Genomic DNA, 21,723 nt, shown 5'->3' with positions numbered 1-21,723 from the left:
TTGACAATTAACATGATGTTCAATCACTCTCCTTATTAAAATATCTAAAAAAAAAAAAAAAAAAAAAAAAAAACACATTTAGTTGTTTATAAATTATGTGAGAACATAATAAATGGTCACAATGTATATTTTATTTAGTAGAAGTAAAACACATTAAAAAGTGTAATGCCATGGAAATAAAGTCATTTCTAATTGTCTGTATTTTCTGTAATGTTCTTGTGTTATGCCAAAGCTTATTAGGCCCTTACACATTTCCAAAAGTTCCATTTGAAAGGGGAAAAAAAGATTTAAGCATGTCTTTCATGTTTCGTAACTGCAACAGAATTTTCCGTTAGCGTTTAGAGATTTTCTCAAGATGACAACAAACACAACTTACTGCTTCATTACAACAAATGCAAGTGCACAAATCAAATGGAACCATGTTAATTTTTGTGTCAGCATTACAAAGCATGGGTAGAAAAAGTAAAGATTTGAAATGATGAGATATGAATACCTGAGCCTAAGGCTACAAATGCCTCGAACCTCTGATTAATGGTGAATGGCAATAGAGTCTGCTCATCTCTGATCCATTTCAAAGTATCCTTTACAAATATAAACTAATAAGAAATGGTTCTTGCCAGTAACCTGAACTGCCATGAACCAACAACCCAATGTCCTACACATGAAGAATGTCACATATGTGAAAACAGTTATGCTTGTTGAACATCTGATCAAAAATTAAAGGGCAATCATGTGAAAGTAGTGCCTCTGTTCTACTATAGCAGCTTGCTAGGTTCAAGATTTTCCAGATTTTCAAAAAAAAAAAAAAAAGTCATATCATTTATGTTATAAGCAAATTTGTTTCTGCATTAAGTAATATACTGATTAACTCACTAAATATTACATGAACATTTCTTTTCTTCTCATGATCAAGTAAAACTAAAATGAACAATAAAACAAATAATCAGGAAGCAAGTAATGGAGTTAAATGTCAATGTGACACACCTAAGCATGTCCAGTCAAACACTATTCTAATACAACTTTATGCCTGAAGATTTGTTTCTGAATATTTTGCCATATAAAATAAGTCTGAGGGCCTTTCTAAACCACACATAAAAGAATGCATACACAATGGGATTGAATGCTGAATTTGTATTTCCAATCCAACTCAAGAAATCAAGTAATTGTACTGCACTGTTCAAACTGTGATATGTGTCAACAATGCTGTAAATTAGAAGTGGTGCCCAAGACAGTAAATAAGCTCCCATAACAATAGCTAATGTTTTAGTAGCTTTTCTCTCTGCTTTATTAATGGACTGTCTTTTTGACTGATTCATTTGGGAAATTGTATTGTGCACTGCAAGCGACTGTCTTTGTGCTACAAGATATATTTTTAGATAAATGCTCAGCATGACTATTGTGGGGATATAAAAATTAAAGAGTGCAATGGTCAAAGACGTTATGGGCCCTAGAATCAACATGCACCCTCCTTCACACAGGATGTCGCTGTAATCCTCGATGCCTCGAATGTTGAGCTCCAAGAAAATCATCCCAAATCCCACAGCGGCAGAAACACTCCAACAAACAGTGATCATGTATAGAGTAGTAAGAGGAGTTACTTTACTGTGGTACAGCAGGGGGTGACACACTGCATAATATCGTTCAACTGAGATAAACATGAGATGTAAAACAGACGCAGTGCACAATGTAATTTCAAAGCTGCTGTGTATTTTACAGAACAGACTCCCCAAATACCAACAAGTCTCCACAGAGCGCATCATCCGTGGAGGCATCACAACTCCTCCGACAAGCAGGTCAGCTACAGCCAAAGAGAGAGTGAGGAAGTTAGTCGGAGTGTGCAGCTGCTTGAAATGAGCTATAGCTAGGATCACTATAAGGTTTCCAAACAATGCCAGAAGCACAATGAAGCCAAGAACAAGATAAGTCAAGGTTCTCACAACCAGAGGATAGACATTCTGTTGACAAGAGTTCGGATGATGTTCATAACACAGAGTTATGTTTCCTATGCTCCCATTTGGACTAAAATAATTCTGGATGTCTATCATTTCAGGGATGGCTCAACTCCTGTGGGAAAGCTTAGTATATTATAGCAGACCTTCAGCTACATGCATTTTAGAGCAAGCAGAATAATGGCACAAATATAACATTCTCTACTTGTATTTCTCTAAGACACATAAACCACTACTTAAAGAAATATCCTATAATATTAAACCTAAAGAAGAGTGAGTCTTATTATTCTCATGTGACATTAGAGGTTTAAAGAAATTCTTCTCTTTAAGACCCAATGCCTACCTACAAAATGAGACAAAGCAGATCTCATTTATATTTTCTCGGATGTCCACTCCTTCCCACAAACACACTCCTCCTTTCTAGACTCTTGACAATTAACATGATGTTCAATCACTCTCCTTATTAAAATATCTAAAAAAAAAAAAAAAAAAAAAAAAAACACATTTAGTTGTTTATAAATTATGTGAGAACATAATAAATGGTCACAATGTATATTTTATTTAGTAGAAGTAAAACACATTAAAAAGTGTAATGCCATGGAAATAAAGTCATTTCTAATTGTCTGTATTTTCTGTAATGTTCTTGTGTTATGCCAAAGCTTATTAGGCCCTTACACATTTCCAAAAGTTCCATTTGAAAGGGGAAAAAAAGATTTAAGCATGTCTTTCATGTTTCGTAACTGCAACAGAATTTTCCGTTAGCGTTTAGAGATTTTCTCAAGATGACAACAAACACAACTTACTGCTTCATTACAACAAATGCAAGTGCACAAATCAAATGGAACCATGTTAATTTTTGTGTCAGCATTACAAAGCATGGGTAGAAAAAGTAAAGATTTGAAATGATGAGATATGAATACCTGAGCCTAAGGCTACAAATGCCTCGAACCTCTGATTAATGGTGAATGGCAATAGAGTCTGCTCATCTCTGATCCATTTCAAAGTATCCTTTACAAATATAAACTAATAAGAAATGGTTCTTGCCAGTAACCTGAACTGCCATGAACCAACAACCCAATGTCCTACACATGAAGAATGTCACATATGTGAAAACAGTTATGCTTGTTGAACATCTGATCAAAAATTAAAGGGCAATCATGTGAAAGTAGTGCCTCTGTTCTACTATAGCAGCTTGCTAGGTTCAAGATTTTCCAGATTTTCAAAAAAAAAAAAAAAAAGTCATATCATTTATGTTATAAGCAAATTTGTTTCTGCATTAAGTAATATACTGATTAACTCACTAAATATTACATGAACATTTCTTTTCTTCTCATGATCAAGTAAAACTAAAATGAACAATAAAACAAATAATCAGGAAGCAAGTAATGGAGTTAAATGTCAATGTGACACACCTAAGCATGTCCAGTCAAACACTATTCTAATACAACTTTATGCCTGAAGATTTGTTTCTGAATATTTTGCCATATAAAATAAGTCTGAGGGCCTTTCTAAACCACACATAAAAGAATGCATACACAATGGGATTGAATGCTGAATTTGTATTTCCAATCCAACTCAAGAAATCAAGTAATTGTACTGCACTGTTCAAACTGTGATATGTGTCAACAATGCTGTAAATTAGAAGTGGTGCCCAAGACAGTAAATAAGCTCCCATAACAATAGCTAATGTTTTAGTAGCTTTTCTCTCTGCTTTATTAATGGACTGTCTTTTTGACTGATTCATTTGGGAAATTGTATTGTGCACTGCAAGCGACTGTCTTTGTGCTACAAGATATATATTTTAGATAAATGCTCAGCATGACTATTGTGGGGATATAAAAATTAAAGAGTGCAATGGTCAAAGACGTTATGGGCCCTAGAATCAACATGCACCCTCCTTCACACAGGATGTCGCTGTAATCCTCGATGCCTCGAATGTTGAGCTCCAAGAAAATCATCCCAAATCCCACAGCGGCAGAAACACTCCAACAAACAGTGATCATGTATAGAGTAGTAAGAGGAGTTACTTTACTGTGGTACAGCAGGGGGTGACACACTGCATAATATCGTTCAACTGAGATAAACATGAGATGTAAAACAGACGCAGTGCACAATGTAATTTCAAAGCTGCTGTGTATTTTACAGAACAGACTCCCCAAATACCAACAAGTCTCCACAGAGCGCATCATCCGTGGAGGCATCACAACTCCTCCGACAAGCAGGTCAGCTACAGCCAAAGAGAGAGTGAGGAAGTTAGTCGGAGTGTGCAGCTGCTTGAAATGAGCTATAGCTAGGATCACTATAAGGTTTCCAAACAATGCCAGAAGCACAATGAAGCCAAGAACAAGATAAGTCAAGGTTCTCACAACCAGAGGATAGACATTCTGTTGACAAGAGTTCGGATGATGTTCATAACACAGAGTTATGTTTCCTATGCTCCCATTTGGACTAAAATAATTCTGGATGTCTATCATTTCAGGGATGGCTCAACTCCTGTGGGAAAGCTTAGTATATTATAGCAGACCTTCAGCTACATGCATTTTAGAGCAAGCAGAATAATGGCACAAATATAACATTCTCTACTTGTATTTCTCTAAGACACATAAACCACTACTTAAAGAAATATCCTATAATATTAAACCTAAAGAAGAGTGAGTCTTATTATTCTCATGTGACATTAGAGGTTTAAAGAAATTCTTCTCTTTAAGACCCAATGCCTACCTACAAAATGAGACAAAGCAGATCTCATTTATATTTTCTCGGATGTCCACTCCTTCCCACAAACACACTCCTCCTTTCTAGACTCTTGACAATTAATATGATCTTTAATCACTCTCCTTATTAAAATACAGTGCCCTCCTTAATTATTGGCATCCCTAGTTAAAATGTGTTAAAAGCCTTAAAATTTAGAAAAAAGCAACCTTCAACTCAAGTGAAAACATAAAAATAAACAAATAGTCCTAACTATGACATAATTATTTACCATAAAATGACCTGTTTCACAATTATTAGCACCCTTAACAATTTCTTGGAAATAAATGTATTTAAACAATTTATGTAATTTCTACTGTAGTGTATAAAGTGGATCAAAGTATCTAGGAACCTTTAATTAGTAATTCATCACTTCCTGTTTCCCTGGGGTATAAATTTCACATTACACAGAGGCCTATTGCTCTTACTCACTCTTAAACATGGGAAAGACAAGAGAACACATTACTCAAGTAAAGCAGATGTGTGTCAACCTTCATAAATCAAGTAATGGCTACAAAAAATAGCCACTCACCTGCAGATGCCCTTATCTACAGTCAGAGCAATCATCAAAAATTTCAAAACATCTGGAACTGTGACAAGCAAGCCTGGAAGAGGACGCAAGTGTATCTTGCCACTACACACGGTGAGAAGTATGGTAAGAGAAGTAAAACGTTCTCCAAAGCTCACTGTAAGAGAATTGAATTAAATGGTAGCATATTGGGGTTATGAGGTTTCCCAAACAACCATCAGGTGCTATCTCCATGCCAACAAGCTGTTTGGGAGGCATGCACGGAGAAAGCCTTTTCTGAGTTATACTCATAAACGTAAACTGGTGGAATTTGCCAACGGTACTGGGATTTTAACTAGGATTGTGTGCTTTGGTCAAATGAGACCAAGATATTTTGCCAACAAAAACTCTACGTGGGACTGGTGTAACACCAAGGACGAGTCCTCAGAAAAACACCTCATGCCCACTGTTAAGTTTGGGGGAGGATCAGTGATGCTGTGGGCCTGTTTCTCCTCCAAAGGACCTGGGAACCTTGTAAGGACACATAGGATCATGAACTTTTTGAAATATCAGGACATTTTGAATCAGAATCTGGTGACCTCTGCCCGAAAGCTGAAGATGGGTCATCGCTGGGCCTTTCAGCAAGATAATGACCCTAAACATGTGGCCAAATCTACTCAAAAATGGTCCACAAGGCACAAAATCAAGCTCCTCTCATGGCCATCTTAGTCCCCAGACCTCAACCCAATAGAAAACCTGTGGGGTGAGCTGAAGAGGAGAGTGCATAGGAGAAGACCCAGGACTCTGGACGATTTAGAGAGGCTGTGCAAAGAGGAATGGTTGAAGATCCCTCTTTCTGTATTCTCCCATCTTGTGAAGAGAGTTATAAAAGAAGTTAAAGGAGAAGTGCTGTCTTGTTGGCAAAAGGAGGTTATAAAAAGAACCAACACCAAGGGTGCCAATAATTATGGCACACATGATTTCATTCAAAAATGTATTTCATAATGTGTGATTTTTTTTTCCACCAAATAAAGGCACTTCAATTAAAGCTTACATTATTCTCTTTTTTTTTTGCATTGTTGTCCTGTATTATTAAAAAAAAAAAAGAATTTATTAGAAGCCAAAGAACATTTCTTAACCAGGGGTGTCTATAAATTTGGAGGGCACTGTCTCTGAAATAAACCGACATATTTAATTGTTAATAAATTATGTGAGAACATAATAAATGGTCACAATGTATATTTTATTTAGTGTAAGTACACCAGTGGCGATTGCTCTAAGACTGCAAGGGAAGCTCAGCTTCCCCTAAAATGTAAAAAAAATAAGTGATCAAATATATACTGTTGTGTGTACATGTCATTGGATAAATATGCACTACAACACGATTAACTTTTGTTCAGAATCAGCTTCTTATCACTGGTAAAGACGCAGCTTTCCTCTCAATCATTCCCGCAGCTTCACAGTGCTTTAAACAGTGAGGACGCTGAGCGTCCACAGAGTTCAATAGCGAAGCAGCAAAGAGCAGCGAAAGGAGACAAGTGATTGGATAAATGCTGGGCTTTGTCCCGCCCATCGGACGCTCAGCGTCTCTGGGGTTCTATGGGGCAGTGGGCTGTCCTCAGCTGGCGCGGACGCTCAGCTTCTGCATGATGAATGGATGATCTGTCTGAGGCTAAATCCCTTTTTGATTGACAGCGAAATGAGCGAATCAGCGATCCTTTGGTGTAAAGCTCCGTGGGAGCACAGGCAGACACACTTCACATGGGCCAAGGCCGTTTAAGCAGCCTAGTTCTGCTGGCCATTGAAAGGACACTAGTCAAGTCCCTGGAAAAGACGCCTTGTTGGTACGACAGGGTCGCAGATCATTTTCTTAAAAAGGAACGGAGGATAGAATTTACGTATAAATAAACCGACACATTTTATGATGTAGGCTGAGATTGAGCTTCCCCTCCTTGAAAGACCAGCATCCACCACTGAAGTACACACATTAAAAGGTGTAATGGCGTTGTGAAAGGGGTGAATAAACCCCTCTCACTGGCTCACAGCCCCATGAGCCTGGACATATGCTTATGAGAGACGAGACACTATTTACACACACGCATTGCATATATAAATATCACTTTGTTTAATAATATCTGGGTAAGTGCCTGCTAAAACTCACATTGTTCCTCACGGGGCGCGTTGGTCTCGTGGTTGCTTCAGTTTTCGCCATGTTATATGAATCGGCGTTTTCATTAACATCGGGTATCCGTTCAGCGTGTGATAGGTGGACGTGTGGCTAGTGAGGTACCCACTACCACACGCTCCATTTAAACGATGGTCATGTTTTAAAATACCGCTGTTAAAACTTGCACCCACACTGATGCCGGCGTTTCCCACTTCCACATCCATTATTAGGGACCGGGTTGGAACACGCGCGCTGCTCTTAATGGCCCTTTATTGGAGGTTCTGGGGTGGAAGATGTCGGTTTTAGAAGGAGGGATGTAATTTATCTCTAACATGACGGTGGTATTTACATTGTGCATGTTTTAATTTCTCAGTTCAATAATATGAATAATGTGTTGTATTTGGGTGCTTGGTGTTATTTTAAAGTGATAAAAAGTGATTTTTGTTTCTTTAGGAACTGCATGTTCCTGGCTTACCAGACCTTCATGGATGGTATATCCCAGGTAGGGTTAATGAGGGGAAGGTATTTAAGCATGGGGTGTGAGGAGGAAAGGAGAGTTGGATTGGGCCAGCTTGAGGAGAGGCTGCACCCAATATAGCTCAAGAAATTTGTGTTTTCTTTTGATGTTTTATTTTTTTTCCTTTTTTTGTCTATTTGTTTTGGTAATCTCACCAAATAAAACAAAAAGATAAACTTACTCTGCAGTGACTGTACCTCTGCCAGTTATTGATACACGCAACATCTTCACAGGCGTGGAAATAAAGTCATTTTTAATTATCTGTACTTTCTGTACTATTGTGTAATGCCAAGGATTATAAGACCCTTACACATTTGCAAAAGTTCCATTTGAAAGGGGAAAAAAAGATTTAAACATGTCATGTTTCATAACTGCAACAGAATTGTCCGTTGGCGGCTAGAGATTTTCTCAAGATGACAACAAACAACTTATTGCTTCATTACAACAAATGCAAGTGCACAAATCAAATGGAACCATGTTAATTTTTGTGTCAGCATTACAAAGCATGGGTAGAAAAAGTAAAGATTTGAAATGATGAGATATGAATACCTGAGGCTACAAATGCCCCAAACCTCTGATTAATGGTGAATGGCAATAGAGTCTGCTCATCTCTGATCCATTTCAAAGTATCCTTTACAAATACAAACTAATATGAAATGGTTCTTGCCAGTAACCTGAACTGCCATGAACCAACAACCCAATGTCCTACACATGAAGAATGTCACATATGTGAAAGCAGTTCTGCTTGTTGAACATCTGATTGAAAATTAAATGGCAATCATGTGAAAGTAGTGCCTCTGTTCGACTTCAGCAGCCTACAAGGTTCAGGATATTCCAGAATTTCTAAAAAAAAATAAATAAATAAAAATGTCATATCATTTATAAGTTATAAGCAAATTTGTTTCTGCATTAATTAATTTATTGATTAACTCACTAAATATTATATGAACATTTCTTGTATGTTATTTTTTTTTCTTCTCATGATCGAATAAAACTAAAATGAACAATAAAACAAATAATCAGGAAGCAAGTAATGAAGTTAAATGTCAATGTGACACACCTAAGCATGTCCAGTCAAACACTATTCTAATACAACTTTATGCCTGAAGATTTGTTTCTGAATATTTTGCCATATAAAATAAGTCTGAGGGCCTTTCTAAACCACACATAAAAGAATGCATACACAATGGGATTGAATGCGGAATTCGTATTTCCAATCCAACTCAAGAAATCAAATAATTGTACTGGACTGTTCAAACTGTGATATGTGTCAACAATGCTGTAAATTAGAAGTGGTGCCCAAGACAGTAAATAAGCTCCCATAACAATAGCCAATGTTTTAGTGGCTTTTCTCTCTGCTTTATTAATGGACTGTCTTTTTGACTGATTCATTTGGGAAATTGTATTGTGCACTGCAAGCGACTGTCTCTGTGCTACAAGATATATTTTTAGATAAATGCTCAGCATGACTATTGTGGGGATATAAAAATTAAACAGTGCAATGGTCAAAGACGTTATGGGCCCTAGAATCAACATACACCCTCCTGCACACAGGATGTCGCTGTAGTCCTCGATGCCTCGAATGTTGAGCTCCAAGAAAATCATCCCAAATCCCACAGCGGTAGAAACACTCCAACAAACAGTGATCATGTATAGAGTAGTAAGAGGAGTTACTTTACTGTGGTACAGCAGGGGGTGACAGACGGCATAATATCGTTCAATAGAGATAAACATAAGATTTAAAACAGACGCAGTGCACAACGTAATTTCAAAACTGCTGTGTATTTTACAGAACACACTCCCCAAATACCAACAAGCCTCCACAGAGCGCATCATCCGTGGAGGCATCACAACTCCTCCGACAAGCAGGTCAGCTACAGCCAGAGAGAGAGTGAGGAAGTTAGTCGGAGTGTGCAGCTGCTTGAAATGAGCTATAGCTAGGATCACTATAAGGTTTCCAAACAATGCCAGAAGCACAATGAAGCCAAGAACAAGATAAGTCAAGGTTCTCACAACCAGAGGATAGACATTCTGTTGACAAGAGTTCGGATGATGTTCATAACACAGAGTTATGTTTCCTATGCTCCCATTTGGACTAAAATAATTCTGGATGTCTATCATTTCAGGGATGGCTCAACTCCTGTGGGAAAGCTTAGTATATTATAGCAGACCTTCAGCTACATGCATTTTAGAGCAAGCAGAATAATGGCACAAATATAACATTCTCTACTTGTATTTCTCTAAGACACATAAACCACTACTTAAAGAAATATCCTATAATATTAAACCTAAAGAAGAGTGAGTCTTATTATTCTCATGTGACATTAGAGGTTTAAAGACATTCTTCTCTTTAAGACCCAATGCCTGCCTGCCTGTAAAGGCAAAACCCACACAGACGACAAAGCAGATCTCATTTATATTTTCTCGGATGTCCACTCCTTCCCACAAACACACTCCTCCTTTCTAGACTCTTGACAATTAATATGATCTTTAATCACTCTCCTTATTAAAATACAGCACCCTCCTTAATTATTGGCATCCCTAGTTAAAATGTGTTAAAAGCCTTAAAATTTAGAAAAAAGCAACCTTCAACTCAAGTGAAAAAATAAAAATAAACAAATAGTCCTAACTATGACATAATTATTTACCATAAAATGACCTGTTTCACAATTATTAGCACCTTTAACAATTTCTTGGAAATAAATGTATTTAAACAATTTATGTAATTTCTACTGTAGTGTATAAAGTGGATCAAAGTATCTAGGAACCTTTAATTAGTAATTCATCACTTCCTGTTTCCCTGGGGTATACATTTCACATTACACAGAGGCCTATTGCTCTTACTCACTCTTAAACATGGGAAAGACAAGAGAACACATTACTCAAGTAAAGCAGATGTGTGTCAACCTTCATAAATCAAGTAATGGCTACAAAAAAATAGCCACTCACCTGCAGATGCCCTTATCTACAGTCAGAGCAATCATCAAAAATTTCAAAACATCTGGAACTGTGACAAGCAAGCCTGGAAGAGGACGCAAGTGTATCTTGCCACTACACACGGTGAGAAGTATGGTAAGAGAAGTAAAACGTTCTCCAAAGCTCACTGTAAGAGAACTGAATCAAATGGTAGCATATTGGGGTTATGAGGTTTCCCAAACAACCATCAGGTGCTATCTCCATGCCAACAAGCTGTTTGGGAGGCATGCACGGAGAAAGCCTTTTCTGAGTTATACTCAAACGTAAACTGGTGGAGTTTGCCAACGGTACTGGGATTTTAACTTGGATTGTGTGATTTGGTCAAATGAGACCAAGATATTTTGCCAACAAACACTAAGTGGGACTGGTGTAACACCAAGGACGAGTTCTCAGAAAAACACCTCATGCCCACTGTTAAGTTTGGGGGAGGATCAGTGATGCTGTGGGCCTGTTTCTCCTCCAAAGGACCTGGAAACCTTGTAAGGACATATAGGATCATGACCTCTTTGAAATATCAGGACATTTTGAATCAGAATCTGGTGACCTCTGCCCGAAAGCTGAAGATGGGTCATCACTGGGCCTTTCAGAAAGATAGTGACCCTAAACATGTGGCCAAATCTACTCAAAAATGGTCCACAAGGCACAAAATCAAGCTCACGGCTATCTTAATCCCCAGATATCAACCCAATATAAAACCTGTGGGGTGAGCTGAAGAGGAAAGTGCATAGGAGAAGACCCAGGACACTGGACGATTTAGGGAGGTTGTGCAAAGAGAAATGGTTGAAGATCCCTCTTTCAGTATTCTCCCATCTTGTGAAGAGAGTTATAGGAGAAGTTAAATGAGAAGTGCTGTCTTGTTGGCAAAAGGAGGGTATAAAAAGTACTAACACCAAGGGTGCCAATGATTATGGCAAACATTATTTCATTCAAAAGATTTATTTCATACTGTGTGATTTTTTCCACCAAATAAAGGCACTTCAATTAAAGCTTACATTTTTCTCTTTTTTTGCATTGTTGTCCTATATTATTAAAAAAAAAAAATTTATTAGAAGCCAAAGAACATTTCTTAAACAGGGGTGCCAATGAATTTGGAGGGCACTGTCTCTGAAATAAACCTGACATATTTAGTTGTTAATAAATTAAGTGAGAACATAATAAATGGTCACAATGTATATTTTATTTAGTAGAAGTAAAAACACATTAAAAAGTGTAATGCTGTGGAAATAAATAATTTCTAATTGTCTGTATTTTCTGTACTATTCTTGTTATGCCAAGGATTATTAGGCCCTTACACGTTTCCAAAAGTTCCATTAGAAAGGGGAAAAAAAGATTTAAGCATGTCTTTCATGTTTCGTAACTGCAACAGAATTTTCTGTTAGCGTTTAGAGATTTTCTCAAGATGACAACAAACACAACTTACTGCTTCATTACAACAAATGCAAGTGCACAAATCAAATGGAACCATGTTAATTTTTGTGTCAGCATTACAAAGCATGGGTAGAAAAAGTAAAGATTTGAAATGATGAGATATGAATACCTGAGCCTAAGGCTAAAAATGCCCCGAACCTCTGATTAACCGTGAACGGCAATAGAGTCTGCTCATCTCTGATCCATTTCAAAGTATCCTTTACAAATACAAACTAATAAGAAATGGTTCTTGCCAGTAACCTGAACTGCTATGAACCAACAACCCAATGTCCTACACATGAAGAATGTCACATATGTGAAAGCAGTTCTGCTTGTTGAACACCTGATCGAAAATTAAAGGGCAATCATGTGAAAGTAGTGCCTCTGTTCTACTACAGCAGCCTACAAGGTTCAGGATTTTCCAGAATTTCTTAAAAAAAAAAAAAAAAAAAAAAAAAAAAAGTCATATCATCTATAACTTCATAAGCAAATTTGTTTCTACATTAATTAATATATTGATTAATTCACTAAAAATTATATGAACATTTCTTGTATGTCATTTTTTATTTCTTCTCATGATCGAATAAAATTAAAATTAACAATAAAACAAATAATCAGGATGCAAGTAATGAAGATAAATGTCAATGTGATACACCTAAGCATGTCCAGTCAAACACTATTCTAATACAACTTTATGCCTGAAGATTTGTTTCTGAATATATTACCATATAAAATAAGTCTGAGGGCCTTTCTAAACCACACATAAAAGAATGCATACACAATGGGATTGAATGCTGAATTTGTATTTCCAATCCAACTCAAGAAATCAAATAATTGTACTGGACTGTTCAAACTGTGATATGTGTCAACAATGCTGTAAATTAGAAGTGGTGCCCAAGACAGTAAATAAGCTCCCATAACAATAGCCAATGTTTTAGTGGCCTTTCTCTCTGCTTTACTAATGGACTGTCTATTTGACTGATTCATTTGGGAAATTGTACTGTGCACTGCAAGCGACTGTCTCTGTGCTACAAGATATATTTTTAGATAAATGCTTAGCATGATAATTGTTGGGATATAAACATTGAACAGTGCAATGGTCAAAGACGTTATGGGCCCTAGAATAAACATACAACCTCCTTCACACAGGATGTCGCTGTAGTCTTTGAGGCCTCGAATATTAAGCTCCAGAAAAATCATCCCAAATCCCACTGCAGCAGAAACACTCCAACAAACAGTTATCATGATCAGAGTAGTAAAAGGAGTCATTTTACTGTGATACAGCAGAGGGTGACAGACAGCATAATATCGTTCAATAGAGATAAACATAATATTAAGTACAGAGGAAGTGCACAATGTAATTTCAATACTGCTGTGTATTTTACAGAATACACTCCCCAAATACCAACAAGTCTCCACAGAGCGCATCATCCGTGGAGGCATCACAACTCCTCCAACAAGCAGGTCAGCTACAGCCAGAGAGAGAGTGAGGAAGTTAGTCGGAGTGTGCAGCTGCTTGAAATGAGCTATAGCTATGATCACTATAAGGTTTCCAAATATTGTAAGTAGTACAACAAACCCAATTAGAATATACATCACAATCCTTACAATTAGTGGATAGTAAAACTTCTGACAAGAGTTTGGATGATACTCAAAACATAAAGAAATGTTTCCTACACTTCCATTTGGGCTTATATAATTATTTAAGTCTATCATTTCAGGTATGATTTTCCTTTTGTGGAGAGAAATATAATAATTTAAACAAAATAATGATTTGAGAAATCGCTTAGCTTGGAAAAGTGATGAATTCAATTCTGTATGTGATGAGTTTTTTTAAACAATGAATATTAAAATATTAGCAGAATAATTCAAGCACATTTCATATTCATTTTATATTCTAATATACCATTAAAAAATGGATTGTTTCTATATGACAAGGCTCAGTCTGCATGTGAGGCCAAATGTCACACAAAGAGAGAGAGCTGAGAGAGCTGCTGATTTATACTCTTTCTGAAGTCCACTCCTTCCTACTAATACACTTCTCAAAATTGAAACACTTCCTGAAGTTCAACCAATCCCCCTTTGTCGTTATTAGAATTTTTAAAATAAAACTGTACTATTTAGTACAAACCGGATTCCAAAAAAGTTGGGACACTAAACAAATTGTGAATAAAAACTGAATGCAATGTGGAGGTGCCAACATCTAATATTATATTCAGAATAGAACACAAATCACAGAACAAAAGTTTAAACTGAGAGAATGTATCATTTTAAGGGAAAAATATGTTGTTTCAATTTTTTCGCACCTTCCTCTTTATGATGCGCCAAATGTTCTCTATAGGTGAAAGATCTGGACTGCAGGCTGGCCATTTCAGTACCCGGATCCTTCTCCTACATAGCCATGATGTTGTGATTGCTGCAGAATGTGGTCTCCCATGATCTTGTTGAAAAATGCAGGGTCTTCCCTGAAAGAGATGACGTCTTAGATGGGAGCATATATTGTTCTAGAACCTCAACATAGTTCTCTGCATTAATGGTGCCTTTCCAGACATGCAATCTGCCCATGCCACAAGCACTCATGCAACCCCATACCATCAGTGATGCAGGCTTCTGAAAGGAGCGTTGATAACAACTTGGGTTATCCTTGTCCTCTCTGGTCCGGAAGACATGGCGTCCCAGTGTTCCATAAAGAACTTCAAATCGTGACTCATCTGACCACAGAACCGTCTTCCATTTTGCCACACTCCATTTTAAAAGAACCATGGCCCAGCGCATATGTCTGAGCTTGTGGAGCTTGCTTAGATATGGCTTCCTCTTTGCACTGTAGAGTTTCAGCTGGCAACGGCGGATGGCACGGTGGATTGTGTTCACTGACAATGCTTTCTGGAAGTATTCCTGAGCCCATTCTGTTATTTCCTTGACAGTGGCATTCCTGTTTGAGGTGCAGTGACGTTTAAGGGCCCAGAGATCACGAGCATCCAGTAGAGTGTTACGGCCTTGACCCTTACGCACAGCAATTGTCCCAGATTCTCTGAATCTTTTGATGATGTTATGCACGGTTGATGATGATAACTTAAAAGTCTTTGCTATTTTATGCTGGGTAACACCATTCTGGTATCGCTGCACTATCTTTCTGCACAACAATGGTGGAATTGGTGATCCTCTTACCATCTTGGCTTCAGAGAAACACTGACACTGAGAAGCTGTTTTTATACTCAATCATGTTGTCAATTGACCTAATTAGTGTTAATTGGTCTTCCAGCTGTTCGTTATATGCTCAATTTCCTTTTTCCAGCCACTTATTGCTACTTGTCCCTACTTTTTTGGGATTTGTTGACACTGTGAAATTTTGAATCAACATATTTTTCCTTTAAAATGTTACATTTACTCAGATTAAACATTTGATCTGTCATCTATATTCTATTACGAATAAAATATTGACATTTGCCATCTCCACATCATTGCATTCAGTTTTTATTCACAATATTGTTTAGTGTCCCAAATTTTTTGAAATGCAGTTTGTATTTAATATTTAATACTAGAACCAAATAAGTAGTTATATGCTTCACTTTAATTAGTGAAATTAATATATATACAAAACGTATGTAAAGCATTTTTCAGCTATCAGTATTTACAGTAATATTCCTTTATTTTTTGTCAAGGATTATCAGGTCCTTACAGGTAATGACAAAAAATGTTCCACTGATGGTTTGAGATTGACCACAACAGAACATTGTTCTACACTACCCACTGGTGAATTTACACAAATAAATGGAGGTGTTATCAATCTTTGTAAAAATATGAAGCACTGAAACAAAGTATAAAACTGTATAGGAGGGGACCAGGAAATAAAAAAAATCTCACCACTTCAGTTGCAGGTAAATAACCAAAACTTTGTTTTAGAAGGCCAATCATCATAAAAATAAATAAATAAATAAATAAATAAAATGTAGCTGTGCATTTTATAAATGTGTGTGTCTAGGTAAACTCAGCACAGTTTACCAATTCAGTGTTCTCGACAAATCATAAAATCGACAAAAATTTGGACTGTGTCAATTACACAAATTGTCAAAGCCAAAGTTCTCAGCATTTTACACATGGAATACATCAGATCATTGGAGGCAGCTCTGTTTTTTTAAGATAAGATATTTAAACAATCGTCATATGTCAGCATTTCTCAAAGCTTATAAAATATTGTACTATCTATATTTGTGTCTGATTGGATGAAAAAATTAACAAAATAAAACAGATACAACCATTAGTGGAAAACTGATTCCTCACCTTCAAATACAGATATAATGAACAATGAACCAAACAGTAATGAAAGTGCATCAAACAACCCCTAGTAAAAACATCAGGCTGACTAGTCAAACTCTATTATGAATACAGCTTAATTCCTGAAGATTTGTTTCTAAAAATTCTGCCATACAAAATAAGTCTGAGGGCCTTTCTAAACCACACATAAAAGAATGCATAAACAATAGGATTACATGCTGAATTGGAATTACCAATCCAACCTAAGAATTCAATCAATTCTGCTGGATTGTTAAAATTATGCTGTGGGTCCAAAAAACTGTAGATTAAAAATGGTGCCCAAGACAACAGAAAAACTCCTATAATAATGGCTACTGTCTTAGTGGCTTTGCTCTCTGCTTTACCAAGGGATTGTCCTTTTGAATGATTAATATGAGAAATTGTATTTTGTATTGAACGTGACTGTCTCTGTGCTACAAGATATATTTTCAGATATAGGCTTAGTATGATAATAGTGGGGATATAAAAATTGACCAAAGCAACAATTAAAGCAGTTATAGGCCCTAGAATCACCATACACCCTCCTTCACATAGGATGTTGCTGTAGTCTTTAAGGCCGCGAATCTTGAGCTCCAAGAAAATCATCCCAAATCCCACAGCAGCAGAAACACTCCAACAGCCAGTGATCATGAACAGAGTAGTGAGAGGAGTCATTTTACTGTGATACAGCAGGGGGTGACAGACGGCATAATATCGTTCAACAGAGATAAACATAAGATTTAGAACAGATGCTGTGCACAATGTAATTTCAAGGCTGTTGTGTATTTTACACAAAAAAGTCCCTAAATACCAACAAGTCTCCACAGAGCGCATCAACTTAGGAGGCATCACAACTCCTCCTATAAGCAGGTCAGCTACAGCCAGAGAGAGAGTGAGGAAGTTGGTTGGAGTGTGCAGCTGTTTGAAATGAGTTATAGCTATGATCACCATAAGGTTTCCAAACAATGTCAGGAGCACAATGAAGCCTAGAACAAGATACATCACAGTTCTCACAGCCAGAGGATAGACATTTTGCTGACAAGAGTTCAGATGATGTTCATAACACAGACTTGTGTTTCCTACACTCCCATTTGGGATTAAACCATTTTGTACATCATTCATTTCAGGAAGTTGCTTTTCCCTTCTGTGGAAAAGGTTAGATATTACTGCATAATGCTTTCTACAAAGTAAAAAATAGAAAAAGTAATCACAACTTCCTTCTATGTAATTGCTGACAAATAAATTGAGTAAAGTCTTACAATTTCAGAGCTAAGGATTAGTGAGTCTTACTACTGTTATATGAAACTAGAAGTGAAAAGATAGCCCTACTTTCTTAGGCCTAATATCTGAAGGTATGAGAGGGCAAAAACCACAGAGAGGTGAGAGCATTTATACTCTTTCTGAAGTCCTCTCCTTCCCACTAAAACACTCCACCCACACTCCAACCCTGAGATGCTTTCTGATTTTCAACCAATCTCTTACTATAATTATAAGAATCTGTAAAATTTGTTTTATGATTTTGTTTAATAATCATGCCAGAACCAAATGAGTGGTTAAATGCTTTGTTTTAGTTAGTGGAATTAGTGTACATATAAAATGTGTTTTTATACTGTAGTGAAAAATTTGCATTTTCCAAGTGTCAGCAGTTGCAGTACTTATCTTTCACTTTATGAAGACCTATAAGGTCCTTACATATTGAAAATGGAATAATGGTGAAATTATTTCTGCTGATGCCTGTAGATTCTATGTGCAAAATAACTGACATAAGAGTTCAAATCTGAATTTTGAACATTTTAATTATATATATCTGAACTTTTTATGGCGGCATGGTGGAGCAGCAGGTAGTGTCTCTATCACACAGCTCCTGGGTCCTGGAGGTTGTGGGTTCGAGTCGCACTCCAGGTGAGGAGTGTGGTGTGTTCTCCCCGTGTCAAAGTGGGTTTGCTCCGGGTGCTCCAAAAAGAAAACACACGTTGGTAGGTGGATTGGGGACTCAAATGTGTCTGTATGTGTGTGTGTGTGAGTGAATGTGTGTGTTTATGTTGCCCTGTGAAGGACTGCCGCCCCCTACAGGGTGTATTCCTGCCTTACACTCAATGAGGTAGGCCTCCAGACCCACCGCAACCCTGAAATGCACAAGAGTTTACAGAAAATTCAGGATTTAACTACTTAACTTGTTATATTTTAACTCTATTTTTCTGAATACATTTATGGCATGTGTTAAATCTGGAACTGTGTTGTGGTGAAATATTCAGATTTTAACATTTCAGATCTCAAACAAATATACAATCTAGGCTGGAGCTCAACTGGGGTTTAACTTGACAAATCTGACCATTTGCAAGATGTTAGTGTTAAACTTTACATAAAATCAGGCCACATTTCCAGATAATTTAAGCCACAACAACACAAAGCAAGAACTTTGCTCAGTATTTTACACAAGGCTCACAGTATAAATATAATTAATTCATTCATTCATTCAATCATTCATTCAATCTGTGTATTTAACCTCTTATCCAGTTCAGGGTCTCTGTGGGTCCGGAACCTACCCAGAATCACTGGGCACAAGGCAGGAACACACACTGAAGGGGGTGGCAGTCCTTCACAGAGAACCACACACTCACACATTCACACCTACGGACACTTTTGAGTCTCCAATCCACCTACCAATGTGTGTTTTTGGACCATGGGTGGAAACCAGAGCACATGGAGGATACTCACGCAGACACAGGGTGAACACACCACACTCTTCACAGACAGTCACCCGGAGCACGATTCGAACCCATGACCTCCAGGACTTTGGAACTGTGTAACAGAAACATTACCTGCTGCGCCACCTTGCCACACTATATATAATTCAAACATACAATATTCAGAGACATTTAATTCACATTTTCAAATATCACACTAAAACTGTTCTGTTACTTATTTCACTCCAAAGACTGTCTCTTAGTGACAACAACAGAACATTGTTTAACATAACGACAATTGAAGATCCACAAATGGAGTTTGTCATGTTAGCATCTTTGTAAACATACAAACCATGGAAACCAAGTTTCAAATATTCTTGAATACCACCAAAAAACTGATTCTCACTACTATAGGAGTTGGCAAATATTTATGCATTTGTTTTAGAAGGCTAATCATAGTGAATAGAAACACCTGCAGGTGCTCACTTACTAAAGTCTGAGGCTTTGAAAAATTCACACAACTTCATTCAGTGACCTCCACAGACACAAACAGATAAGACAGAGTTAAAAGAGTGCAAAATGGTTCTCTCATATTCAAATACTAATATGATGAACATTGAACCAAGCAGTGATGAAAATGCATTAAACATTGACATGAAACAAATCATTAATGAATTGTCAGTAACCCTTATCCAGTTCTGGCTTGTGGAGGGTCCGAAGCATACCCAGAATCACTGGGCGCAAGGCAGGGACACACCCTGGAGTGAGCACCAGTCCTTCACGAGGCTAATGAAACAAATCAACCTTACCAAACCCTATTCTGAATATAACTTTATTCCTGAAGATTTGTTTCTGAATATTTTGCCATGTAAAATAAGTCTGAGGGCTTTTCTAAACCACACATAAAAGAATGCATACACAATGGGATTACATGCTGAATTGGAATTACCAATCCAACCCAAGAAATCTATCAATTGCACTGGACTGTTAAAATTATGCTGTGGATCAGAAAAACTGTAGATTAAAAATGGTGCCCAAGAAGCTAAAAATACTCCCATAATAATGGCTATTGTTTTAGTGGCCTTGCTCTCTGCTTTACAAACAGACTGTCCTTTTGCAGGTTTCATGTGATAAAGTGTATTTTGTATTGACCGAGATTGTCTCTGTGCTTCAAGATATATTTTCAGATATAAGCTTAGTGTGACAATCGTGGGAATGTAAAAATTGACCATAGCAGAGATTAAAGCCGTTACGGGTCCTAGAATCACCACACACCCTCCTTCACACAGGATGTCGCTGTAGTCCTCGAGGCCTCGAATCTTGAGCTCCAAGAAAATCATCCCAAATCCTACAGCAGCAGAAACACTCCAACAAACAGTGATCATGAACAGAGTAGTGAGAGGAGTCATTTTACTGTGGTACAGCAGTGGGTTACAGACGGCATAATATCGTTCAACTGAGATGAACATAAGATTTAAAACAGATGCAGTGCACAATGTTATTTCAAGGCTGCTGTGTATTTTACACAGAAAATTCCCCAAATACCAACAAGTCTCCACAGAGCGCATCATCCGAGGAGGCATCACAACTCCTCCAACAAGCAGGTCAGCTACAGCCAGAGAGAGAGTGAGGAAGTTAGTCGGAGTGTGCAGCTGCTTGAAATGAGCTATAGCTATGATCACCATAAGGTTTCCAAACAATGTCAGAAGCACAATGAAACCAAGAACAAGATAAGTCACAGTTCTCACAGCCAGAGGATAGACATTCTGCTGACAAGACTTTGGATGATGTTCATAACACAGAGTTAGGTTTCCTACACTCCCATTTGGGATTAAACCATTTTGTACATCATTCATTTCAGAGATTTTTTTTTCCTACTGTGGTAAAGCAGCTCTTCTCTCTCAGGCCTAACATCTGAAGGCATGTGAGGATAAAAGCCACAGAGAAAAGATAGCATCACTCATTTATACTCTTTCCGAAGTCCTCTCCTTCCCACTAAAACACCTCCCCCACAATGCGCTTCCTGATTTTAAACCAATCTGAAAGAAAAGTTTAATCTTTGAAATTAATTTGGTGTATTTGTTTTTAATAAGTAACTTCATAACAAATAAGTAGTTAAAAGTTGTTTTAATTAAAGAAATTAATATACTTACATGTGTACTATACTAAAATACAGTATTTTACAAATATATTTATATATTCATAGTACTCTTTCTTTAATTTGAATAATTCAAAAGAATTATTAGTCCCTTATGTAATGGAAATAAGGTAATGGTAATCTAAAGTTCTACTGAAAGGTCCCTCTGTATGACAACAGCAGAACTTTTGCTCTACATTAACAGAGTTGAACATCTACAAATAAATGAAGCCATGTTAAGCATCTTTGCAGAAGTAAAAACCATAGAAGCAGCATCTTACACATGGAGAACATCACATCAGTGGATGAAATTCTTCTTGTTAACCAGCTC

The 21,723-nt window shown here is 37.1% G+C and overlaps 6 protein-coding genes and 1 pseudogene across 6 annotated transcripts in view; all 7 read right to left on the bottom strand.

Annotated features, from left to right (window-relative positions):
- stx7l (syntaxin 7-like) overlaps positions 1-21,723 on the bottom strand; it is a 300,211-nt gene that overhangs the window by 223,651 nt on the left and 54,837 nt on the right. The window lies entirely within an intron of this gene.
- Positions 1,011-2,045, bottom strand: LOC136701473 (trace amine-associated receptor 1-like). The gene has a single exon (XM_066676033.1). The coding sequence runs from the start codon at positions 2,043-2,045 to the stop codon at positions 1,011-1,013; it is 1,035 nt and encodes a 344-aa protein (XP_066532130.1).
- LOC136701471 (trace amine-associated receptor 1-like) lies at positions 3,388-4,423 on the bottom strand (annotated as a pseudogene).
- Positions 8,979-10,013, bottom strand: LOC136701480 (trace amine-associated receptor 1-like). The gene has a single exon (XM_066676041.1). It carries the CDS (start codon positions 10,011-10,013, stop codon positions 8,979-8,981), a length of 1,035 nt encoding a protein of 344 aa, XP_066532138.1.
- Positions 12,957-13,991, bottom strand: LOC136702780 (trace amine-associated receptor 1-like). The gene has a single exon (XM_066677920.1). It carries the CDS (start codon positions 13,989-13,991, stop codon positions 12,957-12,959), a length of 1,035 nt encoding a protein of 344 aa, XP_066534017.1.
- Positions 16,653-17,690, bottom strand: LOC136702779 (trace amine-associated receptor 1-like). The gene is made up of 2 exons (XM_066677919.1): positions 17,363-17,690; positions 16,653-17,290 (listed from the first exon to the last, which is right to left on the bottom strand). Exons 1-2 carry the CDS (start codon positions 17,688-17,690, stop codon positions 16,653-16,655), a joined length of 966 nt encoding a protein of 321 aa, XP_066534016.1.
- Positions 20,071-21,143, bottom strand: LOC136702778 (trace amine-associated receptor 1-like). Its single transcript, XM_066677918.1, has 2 exons — positions 20,781-21,143; positions 20,071-20,711 (listed from the first exon to the last, which is right to left on the bottom strand). Exons 1-2 carry the CDS (start codon positions 21,109-21,111, stop codon positions 20,071-20,073), a joined length of 972 nt encoding a protein of 323 aa, XP_066534015.1. The 5' UTR covers positions 21,112-21,143.

This window comes from Hoplias malabaricus, chromosome 7 (genome assembly GCF_029633855.1).
Source record: "Hoplias malabaricus isolate fHopMal1 chromosome 7, fHopMal1.hap1, whole genome shotgun sequence".
Classification (NCBI taxonomy): domain Eukaryota; kingdom Metazoa; phylum Chordata; class Actinopteri; order Characiformes; family Erythrinidae; genus Hoplias; species Hoplias malabaricus.
Note: the sequence above shows the minus strand (reverse complement) of the source record. Positions and strands in the feature narration are given on the sequence as shown.

What these genes read in the sequence shown, in the direction of transcription:
- LOC136701473 (XM_066676033.1), bottom strand. Translation starts at nt 2,045, where the DNA reads ATGATAGACATCCAGAATTATTTTAGTCCAAATGGGAGCATAGGAAAC.
- LOC136701480 (XM_066676041.1), bottom strand. Translation starts at nt 10,013, where the DNA reads ATGATAGACATCCAGAATTATTTTAGTCCAAATGGGAGCATAGGAAAC.
- LOC136702780 (XM_066677920.1), bottom strand. Translation starts at nt 13,991, where the DNA reads ATGATAGACTTAAATAATTATATAAGCCCAAATGGAAGTGTAGGAAAC.
- LOC136702779 (XM_066677919.1), bottom strand. Translation starts at nt 17,690, where the DNA reads ATGAATGATGTACAAAATGGTTTAATCCCAAATGGGAGTGTAGGAAAC. An exon ending in TTGGTATTTAGGGACTTTTT is followed by an intron (nt 17,291 to 17,362) that starts TGTGTAAAATAC and finishes TGTTTATCTCTG; the next exon opens with TTGAACGATATTATGCCGTC.
- LOC136702778 (XM_066677918.1), bottom strand. Translation starts at nt 21,111, where the DNA reads ATGAATGATGTACAAAATGGTTTAATCCCAAATGGGAGTGTAGGAAAC. An exon ending in GTATTTGGGGAATTTTCTGT is followed by an intron (nt 20,712 to 20,780) that starts GTAAAATACACA and finishes TGTTCATCTCAG; the next exon opens with TTGAACGATATTATGCCGTC.